General features: G+C 38.1%; 1 protein-coding gene across 1 annotated transcript in view; it reads left to right on the top strand.

Moving 5' to 3' along the window:
• MYT1L (myelin transcription factor 1-like) overlaps positions 1-19,084 on the top strand; it is an 84,645-nt gene that overhangs the window by 8,510 nt on the left and 57,051 nt on the right. Inside the window, exons 3-8 of the mRNA XM_010297347.1 lie at positions 1,762-1,896; positions 4,414-4,504; positions 6,810-6,917; positions 10,076-10,287; positions 16,187-16,434; positions 18,770-19,006. Coding sequence (XP_010295649.1) covers positions 1,762-1,896; positions 4,414-4,504; positions 6,810-6,917; positions 10,076-10,287; positions 16,187-16,434; positions 18,770-19,006 — 1,031 coding nt within the window. The remainder of the gene's footprint in view (positions 1-1,761; positions 1,897-4,413; positions 4,505-6,809; positions 6,918-10,075; positions 10,288-16,186; positions 16,435-18,769; positions 19,007-19,084) is intronic.

Below are 19,084 nucleotides of genomic sequence, written 5' to 3' on the forward strand. Positions count from 1 at the left end.
GGCAGGAATTCAAATCCCTCCTCTGACCTTTGCTCCTTCTGTGGCCTTGGATTTAACTTCTTGATCTCTTTGTTTCAATTTACTGATTTATAAGGTTACGGTATTTCCAGGAGTGTTGTGATAACTGTATAACACTTTCAAGATAGATTTGTATCTGTACTTACCGTTAAAGAGCATGAACCTAAGAACTGTATTCTACAGTCAACATGCAGGTTAAATAAAACAAAACTTTCATAATTAGGGACTCGATTTGCAAAAGACAAGGTTCAAATATCATATGAAAATGTAAGAATGAATTTAAGACATGAAGAGTCATTACAATGAGCTAAAGAATTTCTCTAAAATGAAGGTGTTTTGGAAGAACTTCAAATGTGAAAATGCATATATATATATATATATATATATGTATAAAAGCTATCAGAGGGAAATCAAGGAAAAATAAGTCCACAACTGAATGTGAACTCTGGATTGTATTGATTCATGCTGAAAAAAATGGGTTGTATGTGAAGTTCTGCAAGTACTGAAATTTCCACTGATTGTACTGAGGGTTGCATTTCTTGAAACTGGGATGGAATTTAATGTAAGAAAGACTTAATGGAAAACAAGTAGCAAAATCTTATTTTCCAGAGATGAAGGCATAAATACTCAAGCAGAGTAATGACAAGAGCAGCATAAAATACTTAAATGAGGATAGCTGAGATAGGGTATTGAAAGGAGTATGTACTTAAAAAATGGAAGGGGGAAGTTGGCTGATCTTGAGCCAAAATGGTAGCAGTTAGAGTATCCTGAATTTTATTCCCTTAATACTAATATGAAAATTAGCAATAATCCTCAAAATCTGGCAACTGTGGTCATGATGAGAGATGTAATTTGTGTCATGTTCTGGGCTGGAAGGGTACGGATGTTATTTTACAAATGTTCTGTTAAAGGAAACAAGCTGATGAAATATGTGAGAAAGTTTTGGTTCAGGATTAATCTCACCAGCAGTTACACTACATTACGGGCAGAAAACTTAATTTTGTTAAAAAAATGTCTATTTAGTCTTTTCATTGATTTGTAGACAGAAGATCCAACAGCGTTGTAAAAGATAGTTAACCTTTTAAGCATGTGAATATTCAGTCATTATATATGCACGTTTGTGATGGCCCAAATTTACACAGCCTGTGATACTTTGAGTAATTCTGATTACAACGTTTACCCCACCATAATTTATTGAAGATAAAGGAATATTTACATAATTTCTACCACTTCATAAAGAATTTAAAGAAAACAAGAGTCGTCTCCTCAGTGAGCCTTGGAAAAGGGATTTGTTTGTGCTGAATTGTTGAATCATTATGCTAAAGAGCTGGGTTTGCTACTCTCAGGACGTTGAACTTCTATGACAGCACGTTTGCAGACCTTAATACATCAGGCAAATAAGAATGTAAAGAAGGGAAACTCCAGCTAAACAGTTTCCAAATGACTTTACGCCCTTGAGCTGGTGCTTGCCCACAGAACATTGATTGACAGTGGTATGGCTTCACTATAAAAAGGTCACTTTCCAATCACTGTGAATGGATATTGCTGTGATCATAGGCGCCTGTAGTCTGAAAAGAAGATAACGGGATAAAAGTGACAGAACTGTGTTAAGAAGTAGAAGGGTTTTTTTTCTTCTGGTTTTCATAAGAACATTTACCAAAGAGTAAATGACATGATTAAATGAACCTTCTTACAGAAATGTGAAAAGCATCATTCACTTGACACATTTGTTGTAAATTATAGATCCCTCAAGAACAGAAAAGAAAGAGAGCAAATGTCCTACCCCTGGGTGTGATGGAACTGGCCATGTAACGGGGCTTTACCCCCATCACCGCAGTTTGTCAGGATGCCCACACAAAGATAGGGTCCCTCCAGAAAGTAAGTTCACATTGTTTCATGGAAACCGGGGATAAAACTACAAAGATTTTTCTAGCATGCTTTTTAAACCTTTTATTTAAAAAATTAATTTCATTTTTCAGTCTGGTTTGTCTCAACTAGCCAACTGTTCTGTGTTATATTTTTTTCCTTTATTCCATCATTTCCATTCTCTACTAACTTTTACACTAAAAGAACAACTTTTAAAGCTGTATTCTTTGATTTTAAGAATCCTAGGTTATTTTTAAATGATGTATTCAATCAACAGAGAAAAAGGTTTGCAGAAAATGTGCACTGCTTTTACTTCTGCGTGCTGATGTCACATCAACTGTCCCTGTTGTCTTGTACAGGAATAATTGTATTTGAAAAACTTGCTACCCCTTTCCTTTGTTGTTGTTTTGTCTGAAACATAATTTATATTAAACTAGTTTATATTATTAGAAACAAAAATTTGGCTGTTTACTGAGTTACACAACTCAGGATTTTGAGCAAAGATCCTCTGTCAGTCACATGGGTGGAATTTCCTGCCATGTCAGTGGATTCTCTGCAAAAGAGATTCACCCATATGAGCTCACAGACATTCACCTGAAGGCAGAGGGCTCCGGTTTTGGAAGTCACCTCCTTGGCTGGTGGAATTGGCATAGTACCGTTGAAGCCAATTGCTCTGTGCTGATTTACACCAGGCAAGCATCTGGCTAAGGCCCAGTTCTCTTGCACACCCAATTTTAAAATGGAGTTATTCCATTGAAGCCTATGGACCTGAAATCCCCAACCTAACCACAGTGGATTTACAACAGCCTAAAGGAAACGTTATAAAGACAGTCAGGGTTAAAATGGTCCCCAGTTTCCAAAGGAAAGTAGATCCTGAAGGATAGGAAAACAGAAGTAGATTAGCACACCAAGAGTGGCAGACATAAAAAGTCTCCTCTTTCATAGTAGAGTAACTTCTTCCAGAAGCAAAGTAATGAGGAAGTGCTTTAGGAAACTTTGCAGTAGCTTGGTTGATCTCTGAATACAATAGAACAGATAGAATAATTTCTCTGCTTTGCAACACTCTGTAATTTTCTGAAACACAAATATTTATTCAGTTGCTCAAAGTTCTCTCGTTTTTACAAATGGTAAATAAAAAGCTCTTTAGAAGACTTTGTAAATCAAAGAAGAATATAGCTTTAAACTGTTTGCATGCTCTTGTACCTACTAAAATGAAAAAGGTGAGCTCATCTTTTTATTTTTTTCCTGTGATGTTGGCCTTGTGAAGCATGTTTCAAGAACAGCTTTGAATAGTAGGAATTTCAGAGTAAAGCTTTTGCATCTATACACGTTTTAGTATATTGATGATGGGGTGATGATGATGGTTATCTTTTAATCAGTATATGTGGTTACATTCTCAAGCCTCTGAACAGCTTTTATTCGGTTCTTAACTCAGTCAAGGAATTCACTGATTTTATTAGATTTTTTTTTTTTGAGTGAGAACTAAATACAGGCTTCCAGACTAGTTCTTATATGAGAAAACCAGAACTTTGCAAGGGCTGGATGGCCTTCTTCCACAGAGTGAAATACTGCTGTCCAACTCTGAGACATGGATTCAGATATGTCTCACATCATACAAAACTCTTTAGTGTTACCAAAACGTTCTTGATAATTTGGCACTTCACAGCATGAGCTCTGTTATTTAGAGGACTACTGCTCAGAGCAGCCTTTGGAGTAAGTTTTCCATCCAGCTTGCAATGGATGCAGATGTAAATGAGTTTACTTGCTTAAGCTTATACCACGTATTTCTTTTTTACACAATTTTCTTTTTTTTCTGCCATTCCTCAATTTTTAAGTGCTTATTTTTAATTTTTTGTCTTCTGAAAAAAATTTCTATCCATTGGAATTTTCACGTCTGCTAGAGAATACAAGAAAAAGGACCAAGGACCAATTCTGCTTGTCATATAGATATGAATGATATATCTATGTGGAAGTGGGCAGAACTGGCCCCTAGCTCAATTGGGCTGTCTTATAGTCAGGGTTAAAATCTGTTTAGGGTTGTACTGAGGTGTGTTTCAAATAATTCAGTGTTCTACCAGTATAACTTGAGAGCAGATTTTCAGCTCTTGAGTTTGATACTGTGTGTATAAAGCTATGCATTATGAATGCATAAATTTTCTGAAAGAATTTTTCTTGTCTGCAATTTTGTATTGGACCATTGCTAGCTCACACTTTACTGATGAGCTGATCCTTGCTCAGTGTTTTTGTATGAAGATGTCGGAAGTCTTCTGCTTCACTGTTGCACCAGAGATGCATTTGTTTATAGGTTCTGTAACCTTCATAACTTTCACTGTTGCCCTGTGTTAATGAGCATAGGGTCACAATTCCGTCATCAGGCTTTATTGGCTATGTGTGTCACGTGTATTTTGGGGAATGCTGGTTGTTAATGAATCCTGCTTTGTTTTAAAATGGTTTCATATATACTGGGATTTGATTTTTTTTTTTTCTTGTTTTCATACTCTGCTGTTTTCTCTTACTCTCCTTGTCAAGTTCTTGCCATGCATGAAAATGTTCTTAAGTGTCCTACACCAGGCTGCACAGGCCGGGGCCACGTAAATAGCAACAGGAATTCCCACCGAAGGTAAGGATGCCGTCGCTGGATGCCAATCTAGAGGGAACAGTGTCTCCGAACTGCAGCCCTTCTAGCAGTCCATTGGCGGGGGGGTGTGAGTGAGTGTTTCGTTGTGTTGTTCTTAAGATTGACAGATGGTGCTTCGTGTGCTTTATCCATTTTAAAGAGTGACATTTATTCATGTATTTTCTGAGGAGGACGAGTGTGCGTTTGCTTCAGTATGGATGAATTGATTCACAGAAGACATTTTAAGCATCCTTTAGCTTTCTGGGTGGATTTTCTTTCTTTTTCTTTCAATATTAGCTGAACAGCAGTGGTACGAAACAAATGGTATGACGCCTTATGGGTATGTCACAGGGAGAAGGAAGCGTCTGCCAACATCAGCAGGACTAGGGCAGAGTTCTTGTTCTCACACTTCACTCTCTTCAGGGATTATTTTATAGTGCATGAAAAAATCCACTCCTCAACAGGATTTTTTTAATACATGAGCAACGGCTTTTTAAGTACACAGACATTATAAGAGTTAGCTTTCCTACTGCCCACAGTCTCAACCCCAAAGTCCTTATTCAGCTAGAACTGAATGAGAATTTTGTCTATTTAAGAAACATTATGAAATTGTCTCATTAAATTTAAAAATGAGAAGCTAGAAATGTTAGATGTAAATATTCTAGCCAAACAAAAGAAGATCAAGAAAAAAAACAACTTTTCTATAGTTTCCTAAGATTAGTAATAGATTCTTACAAAAGGGATGCCATTGCCTATTAAAGCTGTCAAACAAATAGCAAAATTACCAAAATGTAACTATTCTTTTCAGTACATATCATAATTTTCCCACAGAACAGCAAGATCTTAACTTATTTCTTTACAATTCTAAAAAATCCAGGAAATGTGGGTAAGAGGGTAAAAGGAACTATGCAAGGTTCCCATTATCGAATTCCTTTTTTTAATGTGAATTGTAGCATAAAGGCTTAAGGGACTACGCAGGTACTGGATGTCCAGTCTTACCAAACTCTGGGTTACTAGACCCCCTCATATTAACTGCATGTCTCCTGGAAGACTCTTGTGCGTACCAGCCCATCTGCAGTAAGCTCTGGTACCCCTTTCTTCGCTGCAGTGACGCTGCCAGTGGATGCAGCAAAAACCTCTGAGAAGGCTTTATGGGAATTACTGATGCTTGAAGCAGCATTCACTTCTGGTTGAGTATCTGCTAGCGTATTTGAGGTGTCTGAAGGGGGCACGTCAGTGGAGCGCAGCTGCCCTCTGGCATGACTCCAAAACCGCACAGAGCCCCTCAGCCCTCTGCAGAACTAGGGCAGCGAGGGAGGGCTGGGGGGAGCTGTCGGTCTGTGCTCACCTCTTTCTGCAGCTTTTGGGGCATTTTGCTCTGCTTCACCTTTTTTATTCTTTTTTTTCCCCCCTTATTTCCTATAGAGAAGGGAACATCTGGGAATGCACTGATTTGCCTTTCATTTTAATTTCTTTTCCTGTGGAGAACACAGAGAGCTGCAGTCTCATAAGCACGCAATAGACTATGACAAGGAAAGGACCCCCTCCATTGTCAGGTCACAGGTTTTTACAGCTTCACTAAGAGCACCATCTGCTGGCATCAATATATTTATTTTTCCCTGTTCTAAATCTTTTCCAGAAGAATCAGGCTTATTATTGTCACTTCAATAATAGTTCAGCAATTGCAAATTTAATTGCATTTCAGTTCAAGTTCAGAAGTTCTTTTCATGTTACATCATCTACTATTAGAAAACATACTTTAGTGGCTGAAATTCATGAACAAACACTAAATACAACATAGCTGACATGTAGACTTAGAGATCCAAGGCCAAATTTTGCACTCATTTGTATGCCTTGCAAAAAGATTGGAGTTAATGGAGCTGAATGAGGTGTGAAGCAGTGCAAGATTTGGCCTATATGGTGTTGTCAGTTAATCATCTTCAGGAGCCATTTCATTGGCAACATTTGCAGATGCATAAAGGTCACAAATCTGCTAGCAGAGCTGCACAGTAGATTCCAGTTTATACTCTCCTCTCCTACGGGTATGTTCACTGGCTGACATCCATGAATAACCTACCCATGTACAGTTGGAGAAGAAGAGCAGGTGTAAGATCTACCATGCAACTTTGAAAGCAGAAGAAAGGAAGTCTATTCTAGAAAAAATACATATGACCAAACAGCTTTTGAAAACTCTTTTCCTTCAGATTCTTCCTGATGCTGGCTAAGGAGGAGAAGGAGTAATTGGATCAGTGCTATAATGTGAAACTACGCAGGACAAGACAATTAAATTTCCTTTCTGTAATTGCAGCCTCTCTGGATGTCCTATTGCTGCAGCAGAGAAACTGGCTAAAGCTCAAGAGAAGCATCAGAACTGTGATGTGTCAAAATCAAACCAGGCATCAGATCGGGTTTTAAGGTATTAGAAATCACTATAATACTTATTATTATGCAGAATTCATCACACATTCACCTAATCTGAGAATTTATATTTATATACGTTGTATATACATATATATCTCCTTTAAAGAAGAGTTAGAATTAGGGCTTCTGGATCCAATTCTCACAGTGTGTATTTCCCACTCAATTTACATGGGGGAGGGTTGGTAATTATTTTGGCAAATACATGTAAAGCTGAAAAGCTCATTTTTGTCTTAGGCATTGTTTGGTGTAAAGATGACTGCTGGAGTGCAAAGTCTAAGAACAATGTGAAAAAAGTTGGTATCTTTTGGGAATAAACTAATATTTACCGGTAAGTCTTGGTTTTTTCAGCAGGCTTTTACTAGTAAATATCAGTTTAAATTAAACCAGAAGCCCTATTTACATTACCAAACTGGTAGTACACGTTTTGGCAGGACACTTGGAAAAATGCCAGGTATAGCTTAGATTCCAGAATAAGGTCAGGCTTAGTTCTTTGTCTCTGTTCCCCCACTCACTGCCAGGAAGGATGGAAAGAGAGGAAAAAATGCCCTAAATTTTCATATGTGAAGGACCCTGAACCAATTTGACAGAATTATACCCCTTGTCTTCATCCATATAGGATTCTTCATTTATCCAAAGCTGTACCCAGCTTTGTGCTATTGTCTCCTCTTTTGAGATACGTGGGTGGAAAAAATATTATTTCTAAGGAGCTGAAGTATGAAGGATACATGTAAAGGAACTAGACTTCTGCATGGTTGTACCAGCCTTATGCTGATGATGCCCCAAGAGCTGCAGAATTTCTCCATGGATACTGCGATATCTGTGGGCTGGGATTAGGTACATCCCTCCCAGCTGCCTCGAAGAGCGTGGAGGAAATGCCGCAGCTTTAGTTCCCAGAATTTCCTACGTATCCCATAGGTTTCTTAGTATTTAGCTGTCTTCTAGATTCAAAATCTGATAGGACTGCTTAAAGTGAAAGTTTTCTACTCTATTATCAAAATCATTCTTTGAATATTCTCTTAAAACTTGATCTAATCTTGATGGTCTTTTAAAAACCAGTCTTTCCATAGAGCTAAGAACACAGAATTATGGTTCAAATCTACAGATCTTTTGTCATGCCTGTGGACTTTGTTTTCCTTCCTCAGATTTATCTTAACTGCCCCTAACTCAGATTGTACAATTTTTCATGCAACATCCCAGACAGTTTTCTTAGAGAACGGTTCTTCAAAACCTATTAATAAAAAACACCCTTGGAGGGAATAACACAGTTTCTCACTTGATGGAAAAAGACAGATCAAAAATGCAGTGACTTTTACCACTGCTCATTAGAGGGAAGCCACTGATGTCAGATGCCGTACAAAGAAGGCAACTGCTCAAAAGCAGCATCCGGTTTGCTGGCAAACTCCCTACGATGTTTCTCTGCAATCTTAACTTTGCTTGTGAGCCTGCCCTGTGTTTCAGGTTTTATAGACAACTGAAATAATGCTTTCATCTTGCCTCCTGCTTCCCTTTTACCTTTAAGTCATTGAAGTATTTGAGATGAAGAACTTGGGAGCTATTTATAATATTTGCATGCAGGCAACTGATGGGCAGACGGAGATGTTCTAAGTGTAAATCTTGAATATTTGTCTTCATCCCAGTTTCCATCCCACCTGCATTTAAAATTTCTTACTTAAAAAGAAATCAAATTCATAGGACTTCTGTTCCACAGAAATTTTGGATTTGCATTGAATGTACGGGATCTGAATTGCTTTTTTTTTTAGCTAAATATAGATTCTCTTGAGACAGGATCAAAATATTATTCATATCAGCTCATTGTATAAATGAGCCCACAAGGAAGAACTGTCTAAAGGAACGAGCATACATAAATCAAAGGGAATAGTATGACTAATATGATTTCTTGGGTGATCTTTACATAAATATCCTGACTAAATTCTATGAAAATGAATTCATTCAGAAAAACATAATATTCAAACCCTATTTCTTACTATTTATCACATTCCATTTTGTCAGTCAGCATGATGATACTTCTGGTCTTGACTGAATTTATGTTCCTATGAATGTTCCTTCCATTTCCTGTGGTTATAAATGCAGTAAAGGGGAAGAAAAGAAAAAGAAAAAAGCCTTGATTATATGATTCTTGATTCCAGCAGAAGCACTTCAGGTGTACTGTTCATCATCTTTACCTCCTGCTAAATGCAGTAGGTAGACGTACAACACTGTAGCAGTTGCTTCCTATAACCTAGTCATATAACACTTTCTTATATAGGTAAGGTTTGCACAATCTGACCTTCATTTACCTGCTTTGAGAGGTGATGACTTCTGTGTCCACGTGCTGAAGGCAGCATGACAGTGGAGTTCACTACAGCATTCTTTCCGAGTTTTCACAAGTTTTTCCAATGGCCAAATGAGATCAGTCAGGGCTTCTCCTGACTATCCTCCCTGATCCTAAACGAAGGAGGAATTTAGCTGATTGATACAGTTTTATTCTGCATTCATTCACAGGACCTTCCTTCAGGTGTGTATCTGTATATCAGGAATCGCAACTCCTGCCAGAACCTTGCATTTAAGGGTGAGCAGGATCTGCGAGGCAGCAGCTCAAAGTCAACAGAGATTGTGAGAGTCTCCTGTGTATTTCTCAAGATGAACATGGATTTCTATATTGAGGGATGAAACAGGACTAGCTCCTTTGGAAAGCGTGCAGGAAAACAGATGAAAGACATTCAGAGGAAACTCCATTAATTAAATGGAGCTTCCAGTGCTATTTTTTCTTTTGACATTTAAAGGAATTTGTCCAAACTTCTTCTGGCAGTCTGCTTGGCCCTCTTTAATTCACCTCCCAAAAGAAGAAATGTTTGCTATGTGATGCAATTATATGGGGAAGGGGAAACCTGAAGTATTTTAAAACAGAATTTTAAAATACTTTTAGCTACAGGATACATTTAGTGCTATTAGAATTAATTTTGTCTAGGCTTTGTTCAAGAAAATATATATTGTTTGTCTGCTGAAAATAACCAAACTAAGCAAATGCAATAATATATTGCTGTCTCTTGAGTACAAGAAATAACTAAGATTTTCTAATCTGAACTATAAATTATGCACAGACACAGTAAACTGAACTGCATCTAACAAACTTTACATATCTTTAATTTCTAGGCCCATGTGCTTTGTTAAGCAATTGGAGATCCCTCAGTATGGCTACAGAAACAATGTCCCCACCACCACACCCCGCTCCAACTTGGCCAAGGAACTAGAGAAATACTCTAAGACTACGTTTGAATATAACAGTTATGACAACCATGCCTATGGCAAGAGAGCCATAGCTCCCAAGGTGCAATCCAGGGATATATCCCCCAAAGGATATGATGGTAGGAGGTGCACACTCTTATACATGAGAGACAAGTTTGCAGTTAATCATGTTGTTGTATATGTAAACATCATACAAATAAGACATGTTTTCATGTTCATATAGTATTATGAGGAATGCTGTCATGTGTAAGTTATTTTAAAGGCCTTTTTAAAACGCGTTGTTTTATACGGTGCTTGCTTCAGGATTGTTGCACTGGCAAAAGAACATCTCCAGCTATTAAGCTCCTGGGATGTGTTGAGATCATAATAAAAGCTAAGTAATAGAGCTAGTCCTTATGTTGCTATCCGGAAGACATGGCCTCAAGGGTCAAATTAGGATTCTCACTTCTGTATGGTAGTTCAGGTAACCCATAACGATAACGTACTTGCTCTGTGGGATGTGGAATTAGGAAACCTGGATCTCATTGCACTTTCAGAAATCACTGCTATATTTACTTACGGAGGCATTTCTGCTCACTGTGTCCTCATGAATACACCTGTTGAATTCTCTGGAAATCCTCACCTAAGTAACATGTTTATGAGTAGCGTGAAAGCGGCTTCAGTTCAGGAGAAGACAATGGATAGGATGTGTCAGGCAAGAGGATTTTTTTAGGGGAGAAAAATGAACTGCAGGATAAAGAATGAGGATTTGGGTTGTAGCTTTTGAGGACATCAGGAATTTTTCAGAGCAAGACAATTATATGTATATATATTATATGTGTGTGTGTGTATAAATATATAAAACCAAACTGTGCCTTTATCTTTTTTCTTTTTTTTTCTTTTTCTTTTAATGTTAACAGTTTATTTTTTGGTTAAAATATTTGATAGTAGTCACTGACTGCCGTAGAAAACTTCAGGCAGGTGTCAGATTTTTATTTAGGAAAACAGAAATAAATATACTGTATAGAACAATTTTGCTGTTGCCTGAACACAGACTGTGACATTCAAAAGTAGGTAAGTGGAGAAAGGGAAAATTGCTAGAGCTCTTGCCTTCATATTTTGGATATTTTGGATATTTTGCTTTCTCATGGAATCAACAGGCATGTTGTTGCACTGTAGCAGAGAGGAGAAGGGTTATGAAAGGTAACATATTTTTGAGTAAAAGTGCCCTTTTTTTCTCTCATACACTCATCTTCTTTCCCTGTATCAGAATAAGGGCTTGAACATTATTAAAGGTAAAGCACTAACTCTAACTGTGGTTAGTAATCTAATGAGTGTTCATTAATATAAGGTAAATGAGCTGTTAACCGTTGTGTATATGCTCTGTCTGCTCCTGCGGAAAGGAAAAAATCAGACTATTGCTGGGGATCCTGTGTTCATGTGTATTTTCAGATCAAATTACTGATGCCTAAGCAACTGATACATATTTTTCTAATTTAAGACCCCTTTTCAGCAGATAATTTTAAACTCCACTTTTTTTTTCCAAATCACCAGAACTGGAAAATACATGTAGCATTAAACACAAGTTTAACAGTGGCCTTAAATAAATAATGAAAGTCTAGGGTGAGATAGGTCACTGTCTTTATGCACACTCATCTTCCTTTGATATAAATAGGAATTTTACTTGGAGATAAGATTGGGACTAGGTTGCTTCACTGCTCAGTAATGTGAGCCAAAGAGGACTGAGGCGCACTGTATACGTGTGATTCATGCTGTGGGTACAGCAAATATACATGGTTCTAGTGTACTCAGAACAGCTGAAGCCCATTGTAGCTGGAGGACGTTGTTTGCCAAAGGAAGGCTAATCCCCTGTGGATTTGTTCCATACCCCTGGCTCTGCAGGAGGCGGCACACACTATACCTGCTTCCAACTAATGTGTGTGCCACCTCCAGTGGTCCAACATGTGTGTGTCAGCATGGTCCCAGGGATGGGACCTAATTTGAATTTTAGTTTGTACCCTATCAGTGATTTTCATGAAACCTTTAGGATTCACATGTCTGGTATTCCATAACCACTCTAGCATATTTGGCTTAGATTGGCAAAGGGTTTTGAAGTTCTTCAGGAAAATCAGCTAAATTCATAGAATGATGAACTGAAATCCTGGGCACACTGAAATTGGTCAAACTTTTGGCACTGACTTTCAATCAGACAAGGATTTTTCTGACAGTTATTGTAAATAACTGAATATGAAAGAGATTTCAGGAAGAGGCTCTTCACTTAAGAGAGCCACTTTTCCTCAAGGAACTGCAGTATTTCTAGGTGATTTCATATTTGTGTGTAAAAAAATTATTAATTATTGCTACTAAAGCCATTATGGAGGTGCAGAGTGCACACCTATTAAGTATGTCAGCAAACACATTTATATAAAAACAGATTTAGTTCTGAAAGGTCATCCTGAAAAACCTGAAAGTAAGCCTAAGGTTTTGGGAGAACTTGCAAGTAAGCAGCACATTATTTTTTGAGACTACATAAGATGAGACAAATATTCTAAGTATCTGAAAAATTCATAACTTAAGGTTTTGATCCTTTTTTAATCGTAACCTAGCACTGTATTTTCATCATCAGAGAATGGGATTATATGTTCAATAAGTGTATGGTTTTGAGTGACATGAATATAAATAGCTCCTTTGGATTGTTTTCTTGACTTTTTTCCAGTAAGCTTCAGTAAAAAACAAAGAGAAAATGGATACTTTGTATTGTGGGGGAGGATGCTTTGATAATTCTTGAGAAATCTTGTGTTTGTGGGCTTGTTTTTCCTTTGAAAACAGTTTCATAGTGTATTGGATGTTGGGCTTATGGCATACAGCAGCAGATAAGAGCTGCTGGACACAGGGGGCAGAGGAGACAGCAACCCTTTCAGTTGCTCTGGTGATGGCAGGAGCTCCTCTCATCCCACCAATAAACTGGGTCCTTCCATCAGAACACTGAGAAAATGTTAGGAGTGGGATTCATCTGACCATATCTAGACTTTTATCATGTCAACACCTACATCTGAGCTCGTCACCCCTTCCAGATCCAAGGAGAAAGATAGACGCTTTTCTGATGCAATTCATCTCCCCCCGAAGTATGTATTTAAAACTGGTCAGGTGAACCATTGCCTGAAGGTTCCTATTTTTTCCCACTGTCTGTAGAGAAAGCCTGCAATGACTAGGTCAGATATCTGAAGTTAGGAGAGATGAATCTCTCATTGTGCAAGTTAGAAAAAGTGTTGAAACTGTAATTAATTTATATAACACATTCAGCGTTTAGGCAATACTGAGGATGAGGGTGCCTGGGCAGCATTTAATTCCGCTCCGAATATCTTAGTTTGGTCCTTTATGTTGTTGGGTTCTCTCCCACTCCTCCATTCTTAATTAGCAAGAGGAGCCTGTAGACCTAGAAAGGTTCATTGTAATCAGCCCCCAGGCATGTCTGAGGGGCAGCCAGTATGGGTATGCAGCTGGTTAGACCTGGGTCTGTTATTTAATGGGAAAGGTGTTCTCCACATTTGGTTTTACTCTGTATCACGAAGCGTAGGGTGAACTGCAGAGTTTCCAAAACCTGGTGCCACAGAGTTGGGCGATACAGCAAGCAGAATTATCTGGTATTGAAACAATGCATCTTTCCCTTCCTTAGAGATCTACTTGATTCTGTTCATTTATAAATTAGTGATATTTGTTTCTCCTGAAAAGCTAATGTGAAATGAACAGTCTGGGTTATATGACTCATCTTAAAACGTACAGCTACAGTAAAGTTACAGTAACCATGGCCATTTCTCTCTGAGCTTTGCTTAATTTATTGGTAAATATGCTTATAGCACTTTACATCTTCAAAGTGTTTTGCAAGTGAATCACAACACAACTAAATTTTAGAAGCAACTTTCTATTTATAGGGAAAATGAATACGAAGGATAATATAGTTTGACCAAGGCCACAGAGGAGTCCATATCAGAGCCTGCATGAGTTTCTGATGGTTAGTCCTATGTGTAAAGCTGCCGCTTTCCCTCCCTTTCTTTAGCACACATTCTCATATATATAATTTCCCATGTAGTATGTCTCTTATGTGTATCTAAATGTGACCTGCTATAACAAGACTAACATTTTTTGCAAGTGACGGAAGTCTTATTTGTTCATATGAATTTTGAAAGATATTTCTGATTTGACAAGTTCAGTGGTACAGGGTGCTTGCTGTGTTAACACAGTAGAAACTGAATTATTCAATTATTTCCTTCCTTAAGTATAGGAAAATTCTTGTGTGTCTTGGATACCGTTACAAAGTAACAGTAGATAAATGCTGAATTTTTAATGACCAATGCTGACTACTATATTAATAATGAAACTCTTGAGAAATAGTTCACAGGTTTATAATTAGTGGATACCCTGGTAGAGTAGTTCTACTATGTGTTCAAAACAAAGAAATGTGATGAATGTTTAGCATTCACTTCACTTAAAAGAAATGACACCCTGTGCATTATGTGGCTTTCCTGAGAAAACTCCATCTGTTATGAACGAAGTGAAACACTATTTCCTTTACAGTCAAAATAATGCCATTATTTTTTTTTCAGTTTTTTAGAGAAAAGAGGGTGACATAAGCTCTAGCAGAGATATTTTGCTTTCAGATTCTTCTTTTGAACCCTGCCTGCCTACCAAAGCAGCCTGAGGTTCACAAACGGGCTGTGCTCATGGGAGCAGATTATTATACGTATGTCTGCTCAGACAAATACACCTGGAGAGTCTGGCATTTAAATGGAGCCCATCACGGAAGAGCTCTAGCTGAGACCTGACCTTTTTTGTATAGCTCTCTAATCAGCATGCTAGTTGGTTATTGTTGCGCTGCGCTATATGGTATGATCTCTGCAGTATACATTTCCATCTTAAGGGGAAGTAGTTGCTATAATATGCATGTAGGTATCCTCTGACCTTGACTTTCATTTTTTATGAAAATACATGAACTTTTAGATTTAGAAGACAAGCTGACACTTTCTTGCATTTCGTAAAAACACTTTTAAAACTGTTTATTTGGGAAAAGGTTTGGAGAAATAAGTAGGCTAATATAGGGCTCTTTTCCATTATTACTATAATACCTTAGGCTACAAGGAGCGTTTCTTAGAAGCAGCAACAGCGCTGCATTGTATTTCGGCAGGGTGGACGTGAGCTTTGTCAGTGCCTTAGCTCTTCTGTGGCCGCTTGCGGCTTCTGCCGGCCAGAGTATGGCGGAGTGCCGCTGTCCTTGGCGTGAGCAGGAGGGGGTGCCTTTGGTCCTTACTCTTTTTATGAAGAGCTGTAGGTGCTCGGGTTGTTTGCGGGTGGGGACGTTTCACTTAGATCTGTTTCCATTTATACAGCCGCTGCTTCTGCCTTTCTGCAGGCCGTGGTAAAACTCATGGGGGACCAATACCTTTCTTGTTCCATCATGTTCCTCTCCTTTCTGACTGCCAGTGTTGTAATATTTGCCTGTGATGTAGGAAGAAGAAACCTTTTAGGAAGCATGAGGTGTTTGAGGACATCTGGGTAGAACTGTGGCCCAGAGACCAAGCCCATCAGCCTTAGAATGGGCTTTGATCTCCAGCAGCTCTGGGGAGTCTAGGCCTCAAATTAACAGTTTGCTCGTGTACGTAGGAAAAGGTCCTGTAGTGTTATGTTGCCCCTCATAAATAAAAATGAATGAGCCAAGCAGATCCTACCTCCTGCCTGTGTGGGGTAAAAGCAGTGTTTCTGTGTTTTTATTGTTTTCTAAATCCAGCCTGTTTGTCGGAACGATTCATGATCACATCATGCAGATTTTTACAGGAGGTTACCTCATACAAACTCACATATGTAGCACATAAAAGTCACAGACAGAAATCAAGAAATACAGCCATCGTTCTTATTGTGGGCTTTTTTTTTTGGCATCGGTTACTGTTGCTCATTATAAATTTCACCTCCAGCCGTTTGTTTTTCTCTTCGCTTATGCAGAACGCTCGCTCTTTTGAGTCATCCTTGTCATATTTCTTCCCACAGCGAAACGCTACTGTAAGAATTCAAGTCCAACCAGCAGCACAACAAGCAGTTATGCCCCCAGCAGCAGCAGCAATATGAGTTGTGGTGGAGGCAGCAGTGCCAGCAGTACCTGCAGCAAGAGCAGCTTTGACTATACTCATGACATGGAGGCAGCACACATGGCTGCTACTGCTATTCTGAATCTCTCCACTCGCTGCAGGGAGATGCCTCAGAACCTCTCCACTAAGCCTCAGGATCTCTGCGCGAGGGTAAAAATTAGTAATTCTGTTTGTTGATGAAGATTTCTCTTTACTGAACTTGCTCTGTGGCCCTGGTAGATAGAAGAATAGCTTTAGTACATCTTGCTCCCCCCCTCCCCCCCAAATTAACATAATCTGGTGGCTCTGCTAATGCAGGCGAAAAAAAAAAAAAAAAAGATAAAAATTCCTCAAAAGTATCTTGGGAAATCCTGACTGGTATATAAACTGATGCTACTGATAGCATGTACTCCCTATTTTTTAAATTTGTCTCTTACTAGTGAGATCTATAATTATAAAAGATGTTTGGGTTGCTCAAGTGGTATTAATTGCACTGCTGATTTTTTCGTTGAACACTGTCTGATTTATACATTTTGTGAAAGGATTAAGATTTAATGATGTATTTTCATTTAAAAGTCACAAACGGGGACCTAAAGTTGTGAGATCTAGTACAAAGAAATCTATGCTACTTGTATGTTGTAATTTCTTGCCTGTCTGTGATATAACAGTTCTGAAGTAATTGCATAATGCATTTGAAATGAACAAATCCTCCAGTACAGGAGACTTTAGATATACTTAACAGTAGTGCAGGGTCACTAATATTCTGTATGTTCATAAAGCCTCAGTGTATTATTAAATGGCTATACAAATATAATTAAAAGCTTTTGCTATTAAGCTTTATATATTAAGAAAAAAAGTGCACTATTAACATTCATTAAAGATTTACCAAAAGTTTTTTTTCATTATAAACATTTTTTTTTTTTCATTTTAAACATACAAAGTTTCAACTGATAGCTTTTAAGAAATGAGCATTTAACACACATCAGCAAACAGCACGGTGCTACCTATAGGAGACCACTAGATGGCTAAGTAGACAGATGCAGTGCAGAGGAAACATTTTTATTGTGCTTATAGAAGAGCTTTTGAGCTGGCAGACATGTTCTGTTCTTGTCCATACAGACAAAGGTTTTCCTCCCCTTACCAGGTAAAGCCCCTTGATCATTCATAACAAGCTAAACCCATAGCAGTAGGTAGTAGTAACAATCATGATTTAAGCCAGAATGGCTGATGACTTTGTTTTCAAATGCTGCTTTTAATATTAATTTATTCAATAGTGTTCAAGAGGGAAGTCTCTTTCTGACATGTAAATAAATGCAGTTGTTCTCTATATCAACACGATGGGAAAAGTTGGAATAAAATGCTAAAAATCTTCTGTATCAAAACCAGAAGGGGCCTCTTTCCTAATGTGTCAGCCTATATTGAGACTGAAGGAATGAATCTGAGAAGACAAACAAGTATTTTCTAAATTAAATTAGCAGGATAGCAGCAATTAGATATATGCTCTGACAAAAGGCAGTAATTCAGAGAGATTTGCATTCACAGTGCTTTTCTGCAGCTTTGTTGTTACTCCAGAGGAAAGTAAGTCGTCAGACATACAAGGAGTCAGTTGCATTCACATTAGTTTTGAAACCAAATTTCTTGTGGAGCATTTCATTTTTGAAAGGATGAGGGATTCTCTGTAGGCATTTTTATTTTATCTGTCCTTAGTTTTTTAAAATTTGTCTTCACTTTAAGATGTCTCACTTCTCTTCATCTAATATAATAGATAGTCCTTTTGTTTGTATGAAAGAAAAAGTCGGAGCCCACACTCACCCTGTTTTTCATAGTACCTCAGTGACCACAGAAATTGGCACAACTATTGTTGCAACTATTCCGCAACCTAAATTTCTTTATTATAAAGATAGATATACGAAATGTTAATACATCTACATCTGCAGGGAAGGAACTGTGAAATTTGAATGTATTTCCTCATCGTCAAATGGTGTCCAAAAGGACTTGTTTTGGTACCCTACCTCCCTGTTTAGTTTTCTGACACTATCTATTCAGGCATTGACTGTTAATGTTAAATAAACAAACAAACAAAGATTATTTGATGCTAGCTGGCTTCAGGTGTCAGGGCTGGAAACAAGAATTATGCAGGTGTTACCTCATAGATAGTCACCTGTCACAGTATAAATCAAGAGGATAAAGACAATGACAAGAAAATAGAGATTTCTCCTTTTCATTCCAAATTTTGCACCTGTGTGCCGCGTGGCAGGAGGGTAAGAAAGGCTCTCCCCTCTTCCCCCAAACATCAGATTAGCCATTCAGGAAGAAATCTACTTTAACAGCATTAATGTTGTATAACAGCATCATGCTATGTGTGGGAGGGGGCTCAATGCTTACAATCTATACAGGAATGGAAAAGCATTTTATCATTCTGCTAGGCAATCAGATTGAAGAAGACAGAGAGGTAACAGTTCGCTAGTGTGAAGCAGAATTAACAGTATTTTTCTTATTTTGACAGAATCCTGATATGGAAGTCGATGAAAATGGGACGTTGGATCTGAGCATGAACAAGCAGAGGCAGCGAGATGGTTGCTGTACCATTTTGACACCACTGGAGCCAATGTCCCCGCAGCGGCAAGCCGTGATGAATAACCGGTGTTACCAACTGAACGAGGGTGACTGCTGGGACTTGCCAGTGGACTACACTAAAATGAAGCCCAGTAGGATAGATGAAGATGATTCCAAAGAGATTAATGTATGTCTTTTTCATCTATTAGTTCTTGTTGCAATCTAATTTTGGTAATTCATTAAATTTCTGAAATTTGGAGGGAAA

This window comes from Phaethon lepturus, unplaced genomic scaffold (assembly GCF_000687285.1).
Source record: "Phaethon lepturus isolate BGI_N335 unplaced genomic scaffold, ASM68728v1 scaffold20761, whole genome shotgun sequence".
NCBI lineage: Eukaryota > Metazoa > Chordata > Aves > Phaethontiformes > Phaethontidae > Phaethon > Phaethon lepturus.